This window comes from Equus asinus, chromosome 21 (genome assembly GCF_041296235.1).
Source record: "Equus asinus isolate D_3611 breed Donkey chromosome 21, EquAss-T2T_v2, whole genome shotgun sequence".
Classification (NCBI taxonomy): Eukaryota; Metazoa; Chordata; class Mammalia; order Perissodactyla; family Equidae; genus Equus; species Equus asinus.
This window is the reverse complement of record NC_091810.1, coordinates 49632332-49655142: the sequence shown is the minus strand read 5'-3', so window position 1 is coordinate 49655142 and position 22811 is coordinate 49632332. Positions and strand designations below refer to the sequence as shown.

Below are 22811 nucleotides of genomic sequence, written 5' to 3'. Positions count from 1 at the left end.
GATCCTCCTGCTTCCTGATTTAGGCAATAATGAGCCATTGTGGGCCAACTAAACAATGTGACCATGAGAAGACCTAGCTAAAGGACAGCTCTCAGTTGAAACATCCCACTCCTCTACTATCAAGAAAGCTCTTTCCTCTGTCCCACGAGGGCTTCCGAATGTTTTTACTTCAACATAACTTAAATCCCCTTTTCCTCTTTTTTTTTTTTTTTTAATGGAAATTGAACCTGATACAGCACAGTGTTGGGAAACCCGCGATCTCTGCCCTGGAGCAGTGAGAATGCCCAGAGCTCAGAAAGTAGGGGATCCTAGGGGCAGGAAAAATTTGGCAAGGCCCCTTTCTGGGTCAGGGCCTCAAGGTCCTGCTGGGAGGCGCCGAAAGAGCACTGGGCGGACACGATATTCCCGATGGCTTCTTGTGTGCCCACTCAACGGGAGTGATCGTGTCATTCCAAAGCGCTTTCCATGACGCAGGCGCACGACCCGGGGACAGCTGTTAACAGAATTGGGGACCGGAGGCCGAGGCTGAGGACTTCAGCTACGAAGACGGTTGGGGTGGTTTTTCCCCAGGAAGTGGAGGGCTATCTTTAGCGAACTGCGGGCTGGGGCGGCCCTGTGGGACTCACCGCCATTGCAGCGCTATCTGGAGGCCCCGGGGCTGCCCTCCTTCACCAATGTTACCCGGAGTTCCAGAGACGGCCACTGTCCCGGCTCTCCGACGTCTACGCCCGTTATTTCCAGTCTGAGGGCGCACCTGAGAGGGGCTGAGCCCAGAGCAACCCATTAGTATGTCTGGGGGTCAGGGGCTAGCCCATCCCGTCTGGACTAAGACGCTGCTCAGGCAGAAGAGCAGGGAACGAAATCCAAGCGCAGCTGGAATGCTCTGGAGACAACAGCTGCTTTTGGGATTCCGTTGCCCGCTGTCCAGCCGTTGGGGGCGGGGGTAGGGGAGGAGAAGGGGGTCCTTCGCCTTGGGGCCAGATCTGAAGCCCGCATTCCCAATCCCAGGTGGCGCACCCAGGAGTAGGCGGTGAAACCTAGTCTAGTGGGAACGAGCCGCTCACCTGGGCCCCCAAACAATAGGAGGGGTGGTGGAGGCCTCCCCTGGGACCGGGTCCCGATCCGGATTAAATCCGCCGGGTAGCATTAGTCCTGTTGGTTCCATGCAGTCAGAGCCACTGGTGCGGCGACGGTGGCAGGGCAGGCTTTGGGATCAGCCAAGAGGGAAGCGCGCCCATGGGGACCGGAGAGGAAGTAAACCCGCGCGCCCGCCTCGGGGACAACCCCCACCCGGGGCCCTTTGTCCGGTGACGCTGCCAGCCTCTGGAGCGCTAGGGACCCAACGGGCCCAAACGGGGTCGACGGGACCCCCGGAAATCCATTGCGACCGTCCTCCGCTGTGCCGAGCCTCCCAGCCCCCCGCCCCGTCCCGCCCCGCGGACAGCAGACGCTGCAACAACGTTCCCTTGAGGCCACAACACGGTGGGCACGCGGAGATGCCGGAACCCCGTGCGGGCGCCAGCAACTCTGGAGCCAGTAGGCCCCCGAGATTTGGCTCAAGACGGAGGGCGGGGGATTTTCGGGATGCGAGCAGAGTGAGCGAGGACAGGGCGATGCTCCAGCCGTTGTCTAGTTCAATGTCTGGTCCGCTTCGGCCAGGTCGGTGACACCAGAACGGTTACCACTGCCCCACCACGGTGTCCTCTTCCGCTTGCTCTGGCCGCTGACTTGGAACCATTTTAAGGCGAAAACACCCAGTCACGCCCCCTCGCGCTCCCGAGAAGCCAATCCACGCGCGGCTACGCCCCGCGCGACGCGCGGCGGCGACGCCAACGGTCGCGCGGGTGACGGTTAGAGAGGGGCGTAATTCGGAGCTCAGCGAGGGAAACTTGAGCCGTGCGCCCCGCCTTCGGAACTTGGCGCCCGAAAGTTTGGGATTAGGGGCTTGGAGGCTGGCACCACGCCGTAGCCAGGTGTGCAGGACTCGACCAGGTGCGCGGCCGCCCCTCCCCAGGCCCCAGGGGCCTTGCGTAATGGCTGAAAGCCGGGGGTCAGGCCACGCCACCAGGTGTCCGGTTGCCCCAGGACTGTCTGCGGGGGCCCAGGGCGGGGCGGGTAGCAGGTGCAGACACCGGAGCGACGCTGGGGGACGCGCCCTTCTTGAACAGATGGCATCGGCCAGCTCCTTCGCTCTCCCGCGCTGGGCCGGCCGAGCTGCGCGGTGCCCTCCGTGACGCAGAGGGCGCTGCAGCCGTGCTGAGCTGGGCTCAGCTACGACCCCGCTGACCCTGCGCCCGCCACCCCGCGCGCCGGTCCGCCATGGCTGCCGCATTCGTGCTTCACCGTTTGTACCGAGCGCAACCTGCATTGCGCTGTTCGCCCGCCGAGCTGCTGTGGTGAGCCCATACCCAGCGCCCCTGAACATCTCGCCCCCCACGGCCAGCCATTTCCGGTCCCGCACCTAGACCCCAACCTTACATCTCCGCAGGGCCCCACGGCGTGGGCATCGGCTCACACCGGCGGATGACGAGCTGTATCAACGGACGCGCATCTCTCTGCTGCAGCGCGAGTCCCCGCACGCCATGTACATCGACAGCTACAACAGCCGCGGCTTCACGGTCAACGGAAATCGCGTCTTCGGGCCCTGCGCGCTGCTCCCGCACTCCGTGGTGCAGTGGAACGTGAGCCCTTCCCTGCCATGAGGAAACTGAGGGCCAGTTACAGGCCTGCCCTCTCACTCTGTCCCTGGCAAACTGGGCTATCCCATTGCCCCGTTGTGAGCAGGTAAGGGGTCCGTGGGGAAAGCCGCGTGGATTTGTGTTTAACCTGCCTCCTCCCCACACAGGTAGGATCCCACCAGGACATCACCGAAGAAAGCTTCTCTCTCTTCTGGATGCTGGAGCCCCGAATAGGTATTGGAGGAGGGGAAGGCTGAGGTGTTGAGCCCCAGGAAGCCACCCCTACCTCAGCCTGTCAACAGACCTGGCTGTAAATTAGCCATACCCATGCTTTTCTAGAGATTGTCGTGGTGGGCACTGGAGACCGGACTGAGCGGCTGCAGGCTCAAGTGCTGCGAGCCATGAGGCAGCGAGGCATCGCTGTGGAAGTGCAGGACACGGTAAGTCCCGGGACTTAGGAATGGTGAGGGGAGCCCAGGCCTAGCCCAGGCCTAGCCCCAGCCCCAGCCCCGCTGATGCTGGCTTTCTCTTTGCAGCCCAATGCCTGTGCCACTTTCAACTTCCTCTGTCATGAAGGCCGAGTGACAGGAGCTGCTCTCATCCCACCTGGAGGGACAGCACTCACATCTCTGGCCCAAGCTGCAGGATGAACCACCAGGAACTAACCTGTCCAGGAGGGCCTTGGCACCCTTTGCAGAGTGCAGGGGTTCCCCCCACTTTCACCAGCCCCTCCTCTTTGGCACTGTAACACTTGCCTTGCTTGCTAGCATATTAATAATTTAATCTCGCTCTCCTGTTTTGTACTAGGTGTGTTGCTGGCCAGGGGCTGCTGGCTCAGTAGGCTCTTGCTGGGGGTTGTGAAAAAACCAAGAGGTCACCTTTGCATCTAGACTGTTTGGCCCCTCAGAGGCCAGGAGGCAGTAATGCATCTCTTCCAAACTGCAGATTTGAGGAGATCTCAGTGCTTTCTCCACAAAGTCCTTTAGGGATTCAAGTTAGAGAACATGTATGTGGGTCTCAACCTGGTCCCAAGTGGCCAAGCTTTGGACTAGTAGGAGGCCCTGTGGATACCAATCCAAAGCCCCATGGACTGTTCCGTGACCCCTCCTTATCAGCCTCATTTAGATTCTTAATGTGAAACCAAACCCTTGGGAGTCAGAGCTGGCTTGTGAGCTGCCTTAGGAGGGACTCTTTGAATTTCGAACTACTGCCCCTTCCAGGTCAATGGAGCACCCTTACCTCAGGGCCTGAGGCTTCCCCTGGAAACAAGGGTGTTGTGTTTGTGTGCATCTGTGATGTTGGCAGTTGTGGAGCCCCACCTGCCTGTTGACCTCAAAAATCAGGCATCACTTTTTTTCAAACTTTTATTGAAAAACCGAGGGGGTGTGCTGTATCCATTTTCAGAAAAGCCGTTTCTCATATCTGTAGGCAGAAGGACCAGCTGTGAGGTGAGGGCAGGAGGAATGAGGCATAGCAGAGACCTCCACTCCAAGGACAGAAGGGTGGAAGAGGGTTGGTCACTTACGAATGGAGGCTGTGGACGCCACCTTCCACCTGAGCTGAGGATGTTCTCTTCTCAAACTTGAGCTCCCCAGAATACATCATGGCTCTGAAGAGGAGCAGGTGTCAGATGTGAGTAGCTGGCCTTGGACCAGCCCTTCAACCTATATCCCAGGTCCCCAAGCTTACCGGACTTGGGTCAAACTCTTGGCACCAATGTCTTGGCAGGAGTGCTGGATGCCAGCGATCAGGTAGGGGACAAATTTGTGGATGGACCCTTTGTCCTGCACAGCCCCAGACACCCCCTGGGCCACTTTGATTTTGTCAGCTTCACTGCAAGAAGAGGCAAGAGACATGGGCAAGATCATAGCACAGATGAGGCTGTCAGTGCAAGGATAGTGTAGGGTAACTGACTTTCCTGTCCCACCTGAAATATCGGTTCTGGCTGCTGAGATGCTTGTCCATGGCGTCAAGGGAACCCATACCACGATATTTCTTTAGCCGGATCCCATCAGAGAAGAAGTACTCGCCAGGGGCCTCAGTGGTAGCAGCGAGGAGGGAGCCCATCATGACTATGGACAGATGGAGTGATGGGGGAAGACCCTGAGTGGCACTAGGGAAAGATTCCCACCAGGCTCCCTGGGTGCTGGGCCTCACCTGTGGAGGCTCCAAGGGCTAAGGCTTTGGCGATATGGCCCACATTTTGGATTCCTCCGTCAGCGATGACAGGAACACCAAAGCGCCTCGCGTATTCTGACACCTTGTATACTGCTGTTGCTTGAGGCCGCCCACAGGCCAGCACTGTTGAGAGATGGAGGAACAAATGGGTGGGTGGAGTTGAGATAAGCAAGGGGCCCTGTGGCCACAACTCAGCACCCAGGAGCTCTCAGCTACATCTGTACCAGGACTGCAGCCTGGCTGAGGAAGAGTCATGTCTGGGATGGCTGCTGCCCATTCTGCCTTGAACAGTACAAACAGTTGTGACGGCCTCCACTCACCCCTGCATGTGCACGTGCATGTGTGCATGGCCCAGGGCAGCCTCAGGCACATGCAGTCAGCAGCCGAGAAAGCCCCGCCCAACTGGTATCAGGTGGGGTAGGGTCACCGTGCAGTTAGTACTCAGAGGCCCACCCCTTCCTCACTGCATGGTGGACAGCTTAGGCAAGATCAGGGCAGTGGTTGAGTGGAAGAAAGGGGGGGCTCCAGAGTTGATCCTTGAGCTGTGCCCATTGCAAGAGATGTGGGCAGAGCAGGGCCTACCCAGGGAAGGATGTCCTGCCCTATAAGCATCCCAAGAAGAGGAGGGAGCTGTGTTCTTGAGCAGCCCCCAAACCATGGTCTGTCATTCAGTTTGCCCTACCCACCCATCAGCACCACAAACCCCGGGAGCTACAGCTACAGTCAACCAAGCAGCCGGGCAGTGGGCAGCTGGGCCGGGCCAGTGGGCCGGGCTGGACTTACTATAGCAGCCCGTGACAGTAGAAGGGCATTTGGGGCTGTGGGACTTTATGTCTGGAGGGATCTTGGGAGCCGCTAAATAAAACAAACAGACCAGAGTTTAGAGAGGGCGCAGAGCAGGAGCGAGGAGGCCAGGCTAGGCAAGGAGAGTGGCAGGTGAGGAATGACGAGAGCACGTCTTGCTTCCAGCATGTCACCCATCCAAGGGGCCTGTTTGGCCCTGGGGCTGCCCCTATTGGAGGACTCATTGTAGTTCCCATAAGAGCTCTCGGCTCCAGGGCATGGGGGGCTAAGGGCCCTATCAAAGCACCTTATTACCTTCCTGGGTGATGCAGATGGAACCACTGCCCATGCCCACTCGAAGGGCATCTACACCAGCATCAATGAGGTTCTTCGCCTGTGCAGCTGTGACCACTGCAATGAGGAACAGGGAAAGGCTCGTGTGAAGGTGGAGGTGGCAGCCTAACTCCCCCACTTCTCACCCCACATCCTTCAGTGCCCAGTCTTGCCTCACCATTGCCTCCAATGACTTGGAGACTGGGGTATTTTTCTTTGATGTACTTGATCATGTTGATCTGGAAGATGGAGTTTCCCTGGGAAGAGTCCTGGGGACAGGGAAGAAGTCCCAGTGAGAATGTAATATGTCAGCTGCCTCTACTGCCCCACCCTGCCCGTGCAGCAGCTCACCAAAACCACTACATCCACACCAGCCTGGGCTAGCAAGTCCAGCCGATATTTGTCATCCTCATGAGTGCCAATGGCTGCTCCACACAGCAGCTGCTTCTTGGCGTCTTTGGAGGCCAGTGGATAATCTCGGTTTTTCTTCAGGTCTGTCCGGGCAATGATGGCCACCAACTCATCGTCTTTATTTACAATGGGCAGCTTTCCTGGGGGCAGGGCAGGACATGGATCAGGACTCTGGTCTTTGGTTCCAGAACCCTTCCTCCCTCTAGGACTCACCCTTCTTGCTGCGCTGCAGAATTTCATTTGCTTCCTTCAGTGTGATGCCTGCAGGGGCTACCACCAAGTCTTCCCTCTTCGTCATGATCTAAGAGGGAGGGAAGCTGTGAGGAAGGGCCAGTCAGAGATTAGGCCTCCCAATAGACCCTGCCTTAACTGAGAGGTGAGGTTCCAAAGACCCCCATGTTCACACTTGCAACCAAACCACCCACCTCAAGTGAACACAACAGTCTCTGCAGCCATCTAGTGGCAAGAATGAGAATTGAGTGGAAAGGACAACATGGTACATAGAACAACCTGCTACATTGTAGAGAAAGAAGGGTCACACAGCAATGACAAGAGAATTAGAAGAGGAGGCTGAAGTTGGTCCCTGAACACTGCCTCTACCCTAGTGGTGGCAAAGAACACAGCATGTATGCTGGCAAACATTTGGGCAGATAGAGAGGCTCCGGTTGGGAAGGGATGGAGGAACCCCATGAATGGGTCAGAAACTTGGCTGGGCATTCATCTTTCCTAGACAGCAGAGGAGCCTCCTTGTCTTTAGCCTGGGCTGCCAGAGCTTGGCTTTGCTCTGCCAGTAGCACCTACCTCTTCCAAAAACCGGTCATGCTCCTCCTCCTTGAGAAAGTCAATGTCTCTTGAGGAGATGATGCCTACCAGGCGGCTCCCCATCCGGCCCGTGTCGGTGATGGGGATACCACAGAAGCCATGCCGGGCCTTGGCTTCAAACACATCCTTCACTCGATCCTTGGGGCTGAGGACCACAGGGTCTGTGATGAATCCCTGCTCATATTTCTGGAAGGGATAGTGAAAGGGCAGTTCTGAATCACTTTCATAAGGCTCCTGGTCTGAAGCCTGGGGTCTGTGCCATTTCCCCCTTTGGCAGTGCCACAGGACCAAATCACACCAACACCTCAAACCCAGGGATGGGAGACATGGGTGGGCTGTAGGCACTGTCCACCTGGTCCTCTTCGGTTGCCTTAAAACACAGGGTCTCAGGCTTTTCTCAGGAATTGAACCCCAAAATGGGAAAAAAGGATCCTAAATTAGGAGAATAAATCCCCTGCTCCCACCCCACCCCACCCCAGTGCAATTCCCAGGAGCTCTTGACCACGATGCTTGCCCTTCTGACCTTCACTTTCCGAACTTCATTGGCCTGAAATTCAGGTGTACAGTTGTGGTGGATGAAGCCAATACCACCTGTAAGCTGCAGGATAAACAGAAGACAGAGAAAAAGTGACAAAGAGAGGCATGATTATACGTCTTTAGGGAAGAGAGATGGGTCTACTGGTGCTCACCGCCATTGCTATGGCCATCCCAGCCTCTGTGACTGTGTCCATGGGTGAGGAAACCAGTGGCGTCTTCAGAGTGATCTTTTTGGTCAGAGCAGAGGTCAGGTCCTGAGGAGATAAGGCCAGCTAACGTGGGAAAGCACCTCATATACCTCTGGGTAGTGCCAGGTCTCCCACAAAACAGATGCCCTGTATGATCTGCATGCCAGTAGGACGATTCCAGAGAATCCACCCCCAAGCCCAATCTGGTGAGGTAGCCAAGAGAGCAGGGTACAGTACCACCTTACCCACCCTTGATGCTCAGGACCCAATTCCTGGCCATACTCACCACCTGGTCTGCAGTGAAGTCGATGTACCCGGGGAGAATGAGAAAGTCACTACAGGGGAGGGGAGTGAATTGGGAGTACGGCTCAGGCTTAGGGCTGCCTGAGACATCATCCCCATACATCATATCACGAGGCATTTGGGCAGAGAAGGCACTGACATAACCCATGTGTCACAGGCAAGACAGAGCACAATGTGGAGATGGAGACAGGAGACTTTTTCTGATACTTACCTGTCATCAGCGCCCCTGGCACCCTGACAACTCCTTCATGTACCCAGAGAATGGAGTTTCTAGCCTGGAATCCCATGCACTGCCAAGATGCCTCCACCATCCCGTCCCACTTGAGATCTGTCAAACTGAGCCCCAGAGACGCGTGGGGAATTTCTGGAACCTGTCCCCCACGCCAGAGCCCAAGCGGGCTCAATGGAAACCCCACCCGACCTCCCAGCTCAGCGCGCCGCCCCTTTTCTCGCCCAGGTGAACCCGTTAGGCCCGCACTTGTATGTGAGGCCGTCCCCGCAGTTGAACAGCTGCTGTGCCGTGAGCCCGTCGTCTGGCACGTAGGACGTGCCCCCGCTAATCAGGTAGTCGGCCATAGCTAGCGCGAGGTGAAACCGCGTGTCTCCTAGGACCGCGCCGCAGAGGCCTCTGCCGGCTGGGCCGCGCCAACATAAACCCGCCGACAGCGTCACTGCGCCCCGCGCGTCGCTGACGTCAGGACGCAGTGCGGATGGGCGGAGCCTGTGCGTCTCTAGGGCGGAGCTGGCGGGAGGAAATGCATGCGCACAACGCGCCCTGGCTGTGTCGCCCTGGAGTTGGGCTGTTTCCCACCGCTGCCCCCTCCCGTAGGACCTTGGCCCGTTCATTTAACGGGCATGGCTTTGCTTCCACTGTCCCGCCAGGCTCCTCCCAAATAAAGAGGCGTTGTTCACTAGCATGTTGAAAAGACGTGCTTGTCATTCTTAATAAACAACTAGATTAAGAATACATAAGAGAAACAGAGTGGTATCTTTATATGATACACAAGTGTATGTTACAAGAATTCCATCAGGCACAGGAGCCTCAGGTTTAAGGCCTCAATGTTAGGCCAAAAAAAAAAAAAAAAAAGGCATGGTAAAGTTTTTACTTTAACATCTAAAATGTCACTTGTCATAAAGGAGAGTGTAATAGAAATTGTCTTTAATAAATCATAATTGAAGTTCCCCTCATTTTCCTTCCATTAAGATGCTAAGTTTATGTCTGAGCAAGAAGAAAGAAAAGACCGTGGCTCCCCTGTGGTCAGCAAAGTCTGCCAGTCAGAGTGGAAGCCAGCTGGGGAGATTCTCAGGAGGGTCCATCCATCATTAATTCCATCTTTCTGGAGGAAGGGAAGGGGCCACATTTCTCCTAACAGTCCAAGCCCTTTCCCCAGGCCCCAGACAAAAAAGAAAAAGTCAGCCAGCAACTTTCTAGGACATCTGGCTCTCAGGAAACCCAAAACCCCCATGGGCTGAGGAGTCTGCTGCAGCAGGTTTATGAAGATGCACGGGGGGCAAAGTTTCCTTTTACATTTTAAACAGAAGCAGTCTGAAAGGCTTCATAACTACACCAATAAAAAAAGAAGAAAAAAAAAAACAACGGAGGCCTCTTCTTTAGTGTGAAATTCTGTCCGTTTTTTCCTGGATGGTCTCCCTTGCACCATGGCTAAGGGATCTCAGTGCATGGTGCTTGCGTTGGCCACTGCAATAGCCTCCTGAATTTCTCGTATCACCAGGATCCGAGTCAGCATCTGTCCCATCTGCTCTCTGCTGATAGGCTGGACTGAGTACCAGATAGGGCTGTTGGGGGCCACCACCGGCTCGGGCGTCAGGTAAAAGGTGTCATTCCGGCCTTTCACACTCTGGGGGCTGAAGAATATGTCCATAAAAGCTGGGTAAAACCACCACAATCTTAACCCTCCCACCTTGTACCTCCCAGAAAGATGCTGTCTGCAAAAGTTGGGAAGGCAGCAGCTCTGGAAGGTATGGTAGCATAGCTACTGAATTCCACGCAGCCAACACACACTACCTCTAGGACCTCCTTTGGGGCTACTGCAAATGCCAGTGATAGGCTGACTCCCTTCTACTCCTCCCACACACACTGCCAGCTGTAATTCCTGAGACTAGGCACCTGCCTAGGGCTCCTGGGGCTCATCTACTTGAGTCCAAGCACATCCCACTTGGAACCAACTTCACTGTCCAGAAGGTCTATCTCCAAGTCTTTGCTCACGTTGCTTCTTCTACCTAATCCACTGATAATTCCTCAATTCCACCTGAGAGAGACTATTTGCTTTGCCAACTTGACTACGATGCTGGGGCCCTTACCTGGGTACACCCTCCCACCTCCCTCAATGTTGTGCTATACCTCTCACGTACTTAGCACATGTGCCATGCTCTCATGGTTAGTCATCCCTCCATTCAAGATTTATCAAAAGGGTACTGTGTGCCAGGCCTGCACTAGATGCTGATGTGAAAGAAATGAGCAAGACTCAAGAGTTCCTACTTCATGACGCTTACAGATAAGAGGGGAGACAGACAGCAATTAAACAGTTACACAAATACAAAATGACAAACAGTGGCAAGTGCTACAGAGGAAACAGCCTGAGAGAACAGGCAGGGAATCTGGAAATGCTTCCCTGATAAAGCTGTGTTGAAAACGAGGGATGGATAGGAGCTAAGCAGCCAAATGGGCTCTATGTGTGTCGTTGCCCAAAAGAGAAAATTTTGTGCTGAGGCCTCGAGGGAGGCAGAGCATGATGCCCTTGAGTGGAGGGGAGCCACTGTGGCTAGAGAGCCAAGAGCTACATGGACATGAGGTTAACAAGGGGAACTGCATGAGAAGCCTTGTTGGCCACAGCAGGATACTGACTTTCTCTGTAGAGTAAAAGAAACCACTGAAGGTTTTAATCTATATGACATGGTAAGATCTACTATGTAGAAAGATCATTCTGGCATTGCTGTGAAGATGACATGCCAAACTGCAGGGGCAGGAGAGAGCAAAAGCCAAGGAAACGAGTCCACCATAGATTCACTGTGGTACTGACAAAAGGTCAAGGCCAAGAAGATGCAGGGCTATACTCAATATGTGATGGAGGAAGCCTGTCTGTACTTTCCAATCTCTACTTGCATCCCCTCTCCATGAAAGGAGACCATCAGGGAGCAGGGACCCCTTTTATATCCCAATGGTTAGGCACATCACAGGCTTTGGAAAAATCAGTAAGGTTGCTTCTATATTTAGTTTTTTGGAAGTGTATTTTTACTCTCCATTTGGGACTAAAGAATGCGTCTGCACACAGGTACACATGAGTACTCACACACACACAGTCACCCCATCACAATAAAGCCTCCTCACCATTTAAAGAGGTAGAAATCGTAGAGCTTGATGGGACATCTCAATGGATTCTCTGGATTTTCCGTCTGTTCTGCATACATGTCATCTGTAACTATAAAACACACCCCCCAGCACCACAGACATGGCATCAGACTCCCTTAGTTCGGGCCCAGATTAGGAACCTCAGGCTTCCAGCCATCTCAACTAGGAAATATTAGAAGGGAAAAGCGTATGAGGCATGGGCGGTGACTGTAAAGGGAAAAGGCAGCTATTTTTCTGGGGCATCTTTGCTTCCAGAAGAGTCTGAAGTTTCTGGGTGGGGAGAAGGAAATGAAGAATTCCTATCCAGCAAAGCCCAACCTTAGCACTCATCACTAGCCCCCCAGGTACAAGGGCAGGGCAGGACAATTAGCACCTGTTTCTACAGCCCCTGCCTCCTTCCCCTACCTTTCTGGCCAGTCTGGTGTATCCCAAGTGCCTTCAGGTACCGAATACTCGTGCTTTTATCCTTAGGATTAGAGGGGTTCTTCTTAGTCTGTCGTAAGACCTTGGAGAAGGCCAGCTTCATGTGCTGGTCCACTGTCTTCAATAGAAAGTACCTGCACCGCAAGCGAAAGCAAGGCAAAGGGAGGGGTGCCAAGAGGAGACCATGACTTACCCTCTGCGATCCATGCCTTGGAGGAGCCACTGCCCACACTCCCAGGATCTGGGCAGGCCCAAACCCAAACACACTGTCTAGTGGAGGAGCCACATCAAGACTGATGGCAAGGCTGCCTGCCTCACTGGTCACTACACAAAATACAGCCAACTGGAGCTCAGGGCTTTCAGTATCCCAAAGGCTCTCAAATATGTGTCAAAGGAATTCAGAAATCCACTTGCAGAGTTTCCACCCTCTTCACTGGGCAGGTGCCAGCAGTGCCTAAGCATGGAGCTTCTAGAACACTTACTTGGTGTTAAAGAACATGAGGGTGGTCAGCAGGGTGGAAGGGGAGTGAGCCCCGAGCTGCTTGCACTCCCACAGCATCTCCTCAGTCACGTGGCTGGGCAGGACATAGCCTAGGAGGAATAGAGTACTGCTACAACAAGAGGATGGCAGGTGGTCCCTCAAAAGTACAGGATAGGAGGTGTAAGGCACAAGGACCACACAGGAGTACAAGTTTAACCAGAAAAGTCTCCCTAGGGTATGGCAGAATCATCTGGGAAGCTTGTTAAAACACAAACGGCTGGGTCTTAACTCAAGTTTCTGGAGTGGGACCTGATAATGTACATTTCTAACAAGTTCCTAAGACTACACTTTGAGAACAACTGCCCTAAATGTTTGCCCTTACCTGATGTCAATTCTTCCTCTAATCTAAGGTTAACAAGGGGCAAAAGTATAGCCCTCAGGGAGAGTCAAACACCCAAAACTATAAACTAAACTCTGCAATATGCACACTTCTCCAAAAAGAGGTTACAGAGGCTTTTGTCATATTTTCAGAGGTGTGTAGGGCCTTAAGAACTGGTACACATGCCCCTGTTTGCACATGCTAAATTTTCTCTCATGTCTTCCATCTCTAGAAAGCAAGTCAATTCTCAACCCTTCTCTGGATAAAGTGGAGACTGATATTCAGAACTATTACAGGTTCCCCCCACAGGGCAGTTTTTACTGTAAGACCCTGGTTCCTAAGTGAACTGAGAATTGGGCAGGGGCTAGGGCCAGTAGTTTGATCAAGACCCCTCGGTAGCCAGGTCTACACAAAAGGAAGACGACACTTGGGTTGATCACCAAGCCATCCCCCCCTGACTCCACAATGTGTTCCTTCAAGAGTCAACGTGCAAGTGTTTGTGTGCCAGGCACTGAGGGCCTGGTGAAACAGCAGCAGACACCAGCATTCTCCTGCAGGAGTTTCAGGATTCTCCAGGCAGGCAGTGAGGGTGCCATTTCCTAGAAGCAGGGAAAGAAACATTCTGCCCAATACATTCCTCTTCTCCGTTCTTGCCAAAGCTGGCCCTCTGATTCCATTAGCGCACTTCTCTCTCTTCAGGGCAGCTCTGCCTCTATTGTTGTATTCTGTGGCCCAATGACAATGAGATAAGCTTCCTTGTTGTCAGATATTTCTAAAGCAGGATGAGTGGCAGAGGACAGCCATCTCAGGGAAGGCCAGAATTGAGTGATCCCAGGCCTACTATGGCATGCCCTATTTTCTCTGGGTTCACTCTTCCACCTGGTGTCACTTCCCCAGCTTTAATCACTTCTTGACAATTTAACTTAAAGTGAACTTTAACGCCTGAAAACCAGGACTCCTCATATGGAAGAAGGGAGATACAGATAAAAGCCTTAGAGTTCTGAATATGAACTATAAGCATCAAAATGATCTATTTTTAAATTTTTTTTAGAAACAATGACCAACCCAGGAGCAATGAGCACCCCTAGCATTGAGACTGTGGTACTGAAATACCATTAACCACTGAAAGGAGCTAGGCTCCACGGAGAACTGACCGATTCCATATTAGGATAGGAAATGTCCAAGATGAGCCTGGAATATTTTGGCAAACCAGAAATCAAGTAAGTAGGGTTATGTCAAAAGAACTTAGGGCCAATTTAAAGAGGCTCCAAATGGCCAAAGACGGGACAATTTGCACATAAGTAAAGATAACGACTGCAATGGACTGAATCATATTAAATGTGTTCAAATCCATTAGTTCACAACAATTCTTTAAAAAAACAACACAGCTAACTAGTTATTCCTGGAGGAAGCTGGTGAACCAACCCATTACTGTGAAAAGTGCTAAACAAAGGAGAAGAAATAAGCCTTTATCCTCCCCATTCTATACAATCAATACTGTAGATATACTGCTAAAAATTCAAAGAGTTGACGTGGGAAAGTTTCTTCGTATTTCAGCTAATAATAAAGAAGTACTAACATTAGAATAACACCGTTTACAACTCCTAATGAATGAATGGATTCAAACATTATGGGTATCTGATGGAAGTAAATAACCCATCTATGATATAACCTTGCCAAAAAGAAAACACAAAAAAGCAAAACCTGATCAACCAAGTCTTTATATGCAACTACCAATTAACTGTCACTACAGGGGACATGATACAAATACAGAAGAGTATGTTAAAACTACACCATGGGGGATGTAATCAGTAAAAAACAGACTGTGGGACAATTTAAAAGGTTAGTTTCTTCCATAAACAAATTGCAAGAAAAAAATCAAGAGGGAAACTAAAGATTAAAGCTTAACACTGAAAGGTATACCAGCAATTTCAACGTGTTGATCTTATTTCCATCTTGACTGAGATAAACACAATTATGACATTTATGAGACAATCAGAAATTTGAACAAAGGGTAGGTTTTGATGACATTATGGAATTATCTTTTTCAAAAAAAGTATGATAATGGCACTGTGGTATGTCAAGAATATGCATTAGGGACCGGCCCCATGGCCAAGTGGTTAAGTTCGCAAGCTCCGCTTTGGCAGCCCAGGATTTCACTGGTTCAGATCCTGGGTGTGGACATGGCACTGCTCATCAGGCCATGCTGAGGCAGCGTCCCACACAGCACAACCAGAGGCACTCACAACTAGAATATACAACTATGTATCGGGGTGCTTTGGGGAGAAGAAGAAGAAAAACAAAAGATTGGCAACAGTTGTTAGCTCAGGTGCCAATCTTAAAAAAAATAATAATAATACATATTAAAATACTTATGGATAAAGTATCTGAGATTTACTTCAAAACACAGGAGGAGGGAAACAGATGACGTATACATGAAACAAGATTTACCATGCACTATTCTGTTTACTTTAACATGTGCTTGAAATTTCCATAATAAGAAGTTATAAAAAGCAAACTTTGTATAGCCACACTTGGCTTGAAAATTTGCAAATCATGTAGAGTGATTCACTTACTTGAGTCTCTGTTCTTTTTGGTTTTTTTTGATGAAGATTAGCCCTGAGCTATCTGCTACCAGTCGTCCTCTTTTTGCTGAGGAAGACTGGCCCTGAACTAACATCCGTGACCATCTTCCTCTATTTTATACGTGGGACGCCTACCACAGCATGGCGTGCCAAGTGGTGCCATGTCCGCACCTGGGATCTGAACTGGTGAACCCTGGGCCGCCAAAGCGGAATGTGCACTTAACCGCTACACCACTGGGCCGGCCCCGAGTCTCTGTTCTAATGACAGGCCCTCAGAGAGGCTTCTCTCCTAATGCCCTTAACATTTTCCATTCCCTTATGTTTTGTTCTTCAAAGCACTTAATTAATCATAAATTATTTATATATTCTTTCTCCCTATTAGACTGTAAGCTCTATTTTGTTCCCTAGTATATCATCTACACCTGGAATACTACCTGGCACATAGCAGGCACTCAAAAAATACTATTTAACCTATATATATATTTTTTTTTTGATGAGCAAGACTGGCCCTGAGCTAACAACTGTTGCCAATCTTCCTTTTTTTTTTTTCTCCCCAAAGCCCCAGTACATAGCTGTATATCCTAGATGTAGGTCCTTCTAGTTCTTCTGTGTGGGACGCTGCCTCAGCATGGTTTAATGAGCAGTGCTAGGTCCGTGCCCAGGATCTGAACCAGCGAGCTCTGGGCCTCCAAAGTGGAGTGTGTGAACTTAACCACTCAGCCATGGGGCTGGCTCCTAACCATTAATTTTTTTTAAAGGTTAAGCATGTACTATGTATAGTGATGGATGTTAACTAGATTACACCATTTCACAATATACACATATATCAAATTATTATGTGTACACCTGAAACTAATATAATGTTATATATCAATTATATCTGTTTTTTTTTTAAAAAGCTTAAGCAGCAGACGTTTTAATAAATGCCAGAGCCAGGATTAAAAATCAGATATTCATGTGAACTAAGTTTTCAATTCAGCTGAGTAAATACCAAGGAGCACAAGTTGGATCATACGGTAAGAAAATGTTTACTTCTGTAAGAAAATGTCAAACGACCTTGTAAAGTGGCTATGCCATTTTGCATTCCCACCAGCAATGAATGAGGGTTCTTGTTGCTCCCTATCCAGCATTCGGTGCTGCAGTGTTTGGGACTGAAGCCATTCTAGTAAGTGTACAGTGGTATCTCACTATTATTGTTTTGAAAGATTGGCACCTGAGCTAACACCTGTTGCTCATCTTTTTTGTTCCTTCTTCTTTTCCCTAAAGCCCCCCAGTATATAGTCGTATATTCTAGTTGTAGGTGCTTCTGGTTGTGCTGTGTGGGACACCACCTCAGCATAGTTTGATGAGCGGTGCCATGTACGTACCTAGGATCCAAACCGGCGAAACCCTACACCGCCAAAGCGCAGCACTTGAACTTAACCACTTGGCCATGGCGCCAGCCCCTCCCTCACTGTTGTTTTAATTTGCAATTTCCTGATGATATACGATGATAAGCACCTTTTCACATACTTCTCTGCCACCTGATATCTTCTTTGGTGAGGCATCTATTCAGATCTTTTGCCTATTTTTTAATCAGGTTGTTTGTTTTCTTATTGTCGAGTGTTAAAAGTTCTTTGTACATTTTAGAATCAGCTATGAGTTTTGCAAAGATTTTCTCCCACTTTGTGGCATGTCTTTTCATTCTCTTAACAGTGTCTTTCACAGAGCAGAAGTTATTAATTTTAATAAAGTCCAACATACCAATTTTTTTCTTTCATGGATTATGCTTTTGGTGTTGTATCTAAAAAGTCACCACCAAACCTAAAGTCATCTAGATTTTCTCCTATATTATGTTCTAGAGTTTTGTGTTTTACATTTAGCTCTATGATCCATTTTGAGTTAATTTGTGAAGGATATAAGGTCTGTGTCTAAATTCATTTTTCTGTATATGGATGTCAAGCTGTTCTGTACCATTTGTTGAAAAAAACCCCTATCCTTTCTTTATTGAACTGCCTTTGCTCCTTTGTCAAAAATAAGCTGCTTATATTTGTCTGGCTCTATTTCTGGCCTCCACTGTATTCCAATGATCTATTTGTCTATTCTTCCACCAAAAACCTGCACACAATATTTAGAGCAGCTTTGTTCATAATTGCCAAAACTTGGAAGCAACCAAGATGTCCTTCAATAGGTGATTGGATAAACAAACTGGTATATCCATACAATGGAATATTATTCAGCAATAAACAGAAATGAGCTATTAAGCTATGAACAAACACGCAGGAACAGTAAACGCATATTGCTAAGTGAAAGAAACCAATATGAAAAGGCCACATACTGAATTATCCCAACTACATGACATTCTGGAAAAGGAAAAACTATGGAGACAGTAAAAAGGATCAGTGGTTGCCAGGGACTCAGGGAGAGGGAGGGAGGGATGAACAGGTGGAACACAGGGGATTTTAGGACAGTGAACCTTATGTATGATACTGTAATTGTAGACACGTGTCATTAAACATTTGTTGAAAGCCACTGGATGTACAACCCAAGGAGTGAACCCTAATGTAAACTATAAACTTTAGTCAATGGTAATGTATCAATATTTGCTCGTCAATTATAACAAACACACCACATTAATACATGATATTAATAGAGGAAACACTGTATGAGGGAGTATACGGGAGTTCTCTGTACCTCCTGCTCAATTTTTCTGTAAACCTAAAACTGCTCTAAAAATTAAGTTTATTAAAAAATATACTAAAATAGGGGCTGGCCCCGTGGCCAAGTGGTTAAGTTCTCGCCCTCCACTTCCGCAGCACAGGGTTTCGCTGGTTCGGATCCTGGGCGTGGACATGGCACCGCTCATCGGGCCATGCTGAGGCGGAGTCCCATATGCCACAACTAGAAGGATCCACAACTAAAAATACACAACCATTTACGGGGGAGCTTTGGGGAGAAAAAGGAAAAATAAAATCTTTAAAAAATATACTAAAATAAAATAAACACCTCAGACATTCTTACTGCAAAAATCATGCTTTTTTCAAAACAACATGCTGTCCAGGAGGTTGCCTATGGGTTAAGCAAAAACTATGTTCTATATGTGTAGAACATATGTTCAAACATCGGGAAAAAAACCCCAATATGTAACCCGAGTAACCTACAGATAAAACAGTTCATAATTCTTAATTTTTGCAATGATTCGAATTTTAATTAATAAATTTTAATAGGAAAAAAGTATACTCCACATTCTGCATGCCCCTGTGTCCTTGCCACACTGGGACTAGCCAGGTTCTCTGCCTGGTAAGCAACGGTCCTTCCATATCAGGCCAAGCAGCACAGAGGTCAATGCTGGTGCCTGAGATTTACAGCCTCCTCACCTGCACACTGTATCAGAGCCAGCCTCACAAGAAGCCAATCTTATCTAAACCCAGGTGGGAAAGACATCCAAGGACTAGGAAGACTCTTACCAAGTGGAGTGACTCGGGGCTGAACGTCCTTCAGAACTTCATGTAACCACTCCGTGAATCGAACATAATAAAGATCGGAGAAAATGTCATCAACCCGTCCATTTTCAAAAAGATACTAAAAGAAAAACAATCAACGAAAGTTGTTGGTAGTCTCTTGAGTAAGATTTTCAGGGGAAATAAACATTTTTCTATCAGTACCATCACGTATCCCTACCCATTCCCTGCTTAACAAACAACACATCAGGTCAAAATGTGACACTGGCACAGTACACTTCAGATCGCATGACCTGACTCAGAACACTCTTGAGAGTTGGGTCAATGGAACAAATTTTGTGATTGCTATTCCACCCAGGCAAGGCATCGTCTTGTGGTAGCAAAAAACAGGATGCAAGCTCTGGGGCCAGCCTCTTATTACATATAGTGTCAGTTAAATAACTTGCGTGACTCTTTTAACTTTTGGGACTCAGTTTCCTTGTCTGTAACTGAAGATGACTGTGCCTGCCTTTCAGGACTGGAGAGAGCATGGAATGAGACAGAACATGTAAAACAATTCATTTGGTGCCTGGAAAGAAAGAGGAACAAACTGGGAAGCAGACTTTTCTCATGCCCAGGCAACAGGGTGAGTCCGAACCGGCAAGATCTCTTCTATCATACTGTGGGCTTCTTCACAAGAGCATTCAAACAACACTAAGAAATCCATCTCTGCTCTCCTAAACTGCCAGTCTAAAACCAGTTTCTCTGTTATGCTTCACCTTAGATGCCCTGAAAACCTAACTACAGCTGTATATGCTAGCTGGACTCCTTCAAATAATTATCTTGTCTTAATGGAGGGAATAATGAGAAGAAAAGCTGTCTGTTAGCACCAGACTTTGTTTTGGGTAAACTACTTTTATGCAAACCATACATTTACTTTAACAAAAAGTGTTAACTCATTATATAATTGACGGGGAACAGCTCAAACATGTTTCCTACCTTTGGTGGTGGGTTTTTTTTTTTGAGGAAGATTAGCCCTGAGCTAACATTCACTACCAATCCTCCTCTTTTTGCCCTGAGGAAGACTGGCCCTGAGCTAACACCCGTGCCCATCTTCCTCTACTTGATATGTGGGACGCCTGCCACAGCATGGCTTGACAAACAATGCGTAGGTCCACACCCAGGATCCAAACTGGTGAACCCCAGCTGCCCAAAGCAGTGTGTGCAAACTTAACTGTTGCACCACCAGGCCAGCCCCCATTTCCTACCTTTTGAATACACAGGAAAATATAGTACAGCACATCTGGGTCATAGGGTTCACCATCTCCATTTCGAGCTTCCCGTGTCATTAGACAGAGACCATAATTCAACTCTGCCACAGCAGAAGAGATGAGATCTTCCTGAAATCGCAGCAGCTGGCGCCCTGCAACATAAGTCCCAAAGGTGAACGGTGACAGTCATCTCTTTATTGGTCCCTCATATCCTGGAAGCAGGGCTCAGAGCAGCTACTGCCCATCAGGGTGCTGGGATAGAATAGGTCGCTCGTATCTAGATCAGAACTGGCCTACTAAGGCAATAATCCTGTATGCCCTATTACAACAAGGGTTTCTTTCCCACAATATTCCCCACCTCACATATCCCAAAAATTATTAATACAGCCAAGACATGAAAGCAAAAAAGCCCCAAATCCATCCTCTGTAATGTGAGGAAGTATATGAACATAATGCTAAAGAGCCTGAGCACACTCACTGGTTCCTATCTTCTCCCAAAAGTAGCTCTGCCTAGATCTGCCAGGTCCACTCAAGAAATCCATGTGTACAAAAGTGCCTGGTCTTCGGCAAACCCCACAAATCCTGCTCATCTGCAGTGGGTCAGGCCTGCCTGTTGCTTGTCTTCAGTTCAGCATACTTTATTTCAGATGGTGCTCTCTAGTCCCCAGAGCCAAGGGAAACCACTTTCCCGCCATTCTGTCCTCCTCCTACTTCAGTACCACTGCATTTTAGACAGAGTTTACCCCCATCTCCCTCCCAAACACTTACTCCCAATGGGTGCCAATCTGTTCTGAGCATCTTTCTCTAGCTCAGCGTTCTTGGTCTGGGCCCAGTTTTTCCATACTTCAAGCCCTTCTTCTGGCTTCAGAGAATTTGGAAGCAGGAGTTCTGGGGAAGGCTGTGGCTGTGACTGCGGTTCAACTTCAGCAACCTGAACAGTTTGAGCCTATGAAAGAGAAACCATGAAAATGTGTCAATACTGTTTTGTACCAGGCCCTTTTGGCAAAACTCCCAGATTACTTGTTGTTCTTTTAATAAAAAAAAAATCTCTTTTCTCCTTGCTGTTCTACTTTCAAGAACCTTTGGAGTTCTACTCCTTACTCCAGGAATGGCAAAGGCTAGTGCAGTGTTTCTCAGCCCTGGATGTACTTTTGGGAATCTCTGATTTAAAAACACCAATACACCTGAGCTCCACCCCAGAATCTCTTTTTAAAGAGGTATCAATCTTTTTAAAATCTTCCCACGGTGGGGCTGGCCCAGTGGTGTAGTGGTTAAGTTCACACACCCTGCTTCAGTGGCCCAGGGTTCGCCAATTTGGATCCTGGGCACAGACCTACACACCACTCATCAAGCCATGCTATGGCGGTATCCCACATAGAGGAACTAGAAGGACTTACAACTATGATATACAACTATGTACTGGGGCTCTGGAAAGAAAAAAAAAGAGGAAGCTTGGCAACAGATGCTAGAATAGGGCCAATCTTCCTCATCAAAAAAAAAAGAGTTGATCTGCAGGAACACATAAAAATAAATAAATAAAAATAAAATCTTCCCAGGGCTGGGCCCACGGCCAAGTGGTTAAGTTTGCGTGCTCCACTTTGGCGGGCCAGGGTTTTGCCAGTTCGGATCCTGGACGCGGACATGGCATCGCTCATCAAGCCATGTTGAGGTGGCATCCCACATGCCACAACTAGAAGGACCCACAACTAAAAATATGCAACTATGTACCAGGGGGCTTTGGGAAGAAAAAGGAAAAATAAAATCTTTAAAAATAAATAAATAAATAAAATCTTCCCATGTAAAAAGGTAATTCTAACGATTAGTCACTGTTCAGAACTACTGGCTCAAAGCACTGTTTGTCAAACTATAATGTGTAAACAAATCACTTGGGGATTTTATTAAAGTGTAGATTCCGGGGCTGGCCCTGTTGCTGAGTGGTTGGGCTCGCACACTCCACTTCGGCAGCCCAGGGTTTTGCCGGTTTGAATCCTGGGCGCAGACATGGCACTGCTCATCAAGCCATGCTGGGGCAGCATCCCACATGCCACAGCTAGAAGGACCCACAACTAAAAAATACACAACTATGTACCGGGGGGCTTTGGGAGAAAAAGGAAAAATAAAATCTTTAAAAAAAAAAAGTCTAGATTCTGGTTCAAAAGGTCTTAGGAGGGACCTGAGATTCTGCATTTCTAACAAGCTCCCAAGTGAGAGAGCTAGTCTTCAGACTATACTTTGAATACCAAGTGTCCAGAGCAGTGACTGTTAAATTTGGCTTCACCTTAAAATCATCTGGGCTGATTTTTAAAAATACTCATGCCTGGGCCTTATCCCCAGAGATTCTGATTTAATTGGTCTAAGGTAGGAGTATGCCATCAGTATTTTAAAAACTCCTCAGGTGATTCTAATGTCCAGCCATGGTTGAGAATCATCATTTAGAGAAAGAAAAGTACAACAAACAAGTCATGTCCTCTCCCCTGCCATTTTAAGATATGAAGATAAAACTTGAGGCTCTGTATGGCTTCTCTAGCTATAAATATAGTTCTATTTTTTTGCATGTTCCTTCTCAATAAGACTGTTCTGACTCATAGGGACATTTTCTGAAAACAGGAGGCACTGCTCTAGCTTCCTGCTTCCAAAAGAAGTGTGATCC

The 22811-nt window shown here is 48.9% G+C and overlaps 3 protein-coding genes and 1 long non-coding RNA gene across 10 annotated transcripts in view; 1 reads left to right on the top strand and 3 right to left on the bottom strand.

Moving 5' to 3' along the window:
- Nucleotides 1-213: 213 nt before the first annotated feature.
- Nucleotides 214-1302, bottom strand: LOC139041406 (uncharacterized). Its single transcript, XR_011496481.1, has 3 exons — nucleotides 1065-1302; nucleotides 627-764; nucleotides 214-493 (listed from the first exon to the last, which is right to left on the bottom strand). It is a non-coding gene; the product is annotated as an uncharacterized lncRNA (long non-coding RNA).
- NDUFAF3 (NADH:ubiquinone oxidoreductase complex assembly factor 3) lies at nucleotides 1296-3472 on the top strand. Of its 3 annotated transcripts, none has more exons than XM_070493067.1 (6): nucleotides 1296-1482; nucleotides 2169-2396; nucleotides 2489-2681; nucleotides 2846-2912; nucleotides 3018-3118; nucleotides 3215-3472. In XM_070493067.1, the coding sequence occupies exons 2-6, from the start codon at nucleotides 2320-2322 to the stop codon at nucleotides 3326-3328; spliced, it is 552 nt and encodes a 183-aa protein (XP_070349168.1). In that variant the 5' UTR covers nucleotides 1296-1482; nucleotides 2169-2319; the 3' UTR covers nucleotides 3329-3472. The 3 variants fall into 3 exon arrangements, with proteins under 3 accessions (XP_070349168.1, XP_070349166.1, XP_014695861.1); XM_014840375.3 differs by lacking the exon at nucleotides 1296-1482 and adding an exon at nucleotides 1809-1992; XM_070493065.1 differs by lacking the exon at nucleotides 1296-1482 and having other exon boundaries at nucleotides 1798-2396.
- A 555-nt stretch (nucleotides 3473-4027) lies between these two features.
- On the bottom strand, nucleotides 4028-9235 carry IMPDH2 (inosine monophosphate dehydrogenase 2). 2 transcript variants are annotated; one of them, XM_014840370.3, is made up of 15 exons: nucleotides 8712-9235; nucleotides 8217-8265; nucleotides 7895-7996; nucleotides 7729-7803; nucleotides 7185-7391; nucleotides 6597-6684; nucleotides 6324-6523; nucleotides 6151-6241; nucleotides 5955-6050; nucleotides 5640-5711; nucleotides 4836-4979; nucleotides 4606-4750; nucleotides 4368-4511; nucleotides 4204-4287; nucleotides 4028-4100 (listed from the first exon to the last, which is right to left on the bottom strand). In XM_014840370.3, exons 1-15 carry the CDS (start codon nucleotides 9077-9079, stop codon nucleotides 4079-4081), a joined length of 1887 nt encoding a protein of 628 aa, XP_014695856.2. In that variant the 5' UTR covers nucleotides 9080-9235; the 3' UTR covers nucleotides 4028-4078. The 2 variants fall into 2 exon arrangements, with proteins under 2 accessions (XP_014695856.2, XP_014695857.2); XM_014840371.3 differs by lacking the exon at nucleotides 5640-5711.
- The window catches only part of QRICH1 (glutamine rich 1), a 43614-nt gene continuing 30005 nt past the window's right edge, over nucleotides 9203-22811 (bottom strand). For all 4 annotated transcript variants that reach the window (XM_014840366.3, XM_014840368.3, XM_014840367.3 and 1 more), the window contains 7 exons: nucleotides 20930-21107; nucleotides 20159-20313; nucleotides 18918-19032; nucleotides 12509-12617; nucleotides 12009-12160; nucleotides 11583-11673; nucleotides 9203-10099 (listed from right to left, as the gene is read on the bottom strand). In XM_014840366.3, the coding sequence (XP_014695852.1) occupies nucleotides 9907-10099; nucleotides 11583-11673; nucleotides 12009-12160; nucleotides 12509-12617; nucleotides 18918-19032; nucleotides 20159-20313; nucleotides 20930-21107 (993 nt within the window). In that variant the 3' untranslated portion in view covers nucleotides 9203-9906. The remainder of the gene's footprint in view (nucleotides 10100-11582; nucleotides 11674-12008; nucleotides 12161-12508; nucleotides 12618-18917; nucleotides 19033-20158; nucleotides 20314-20929; nucleotides 21108-22811) is intronic.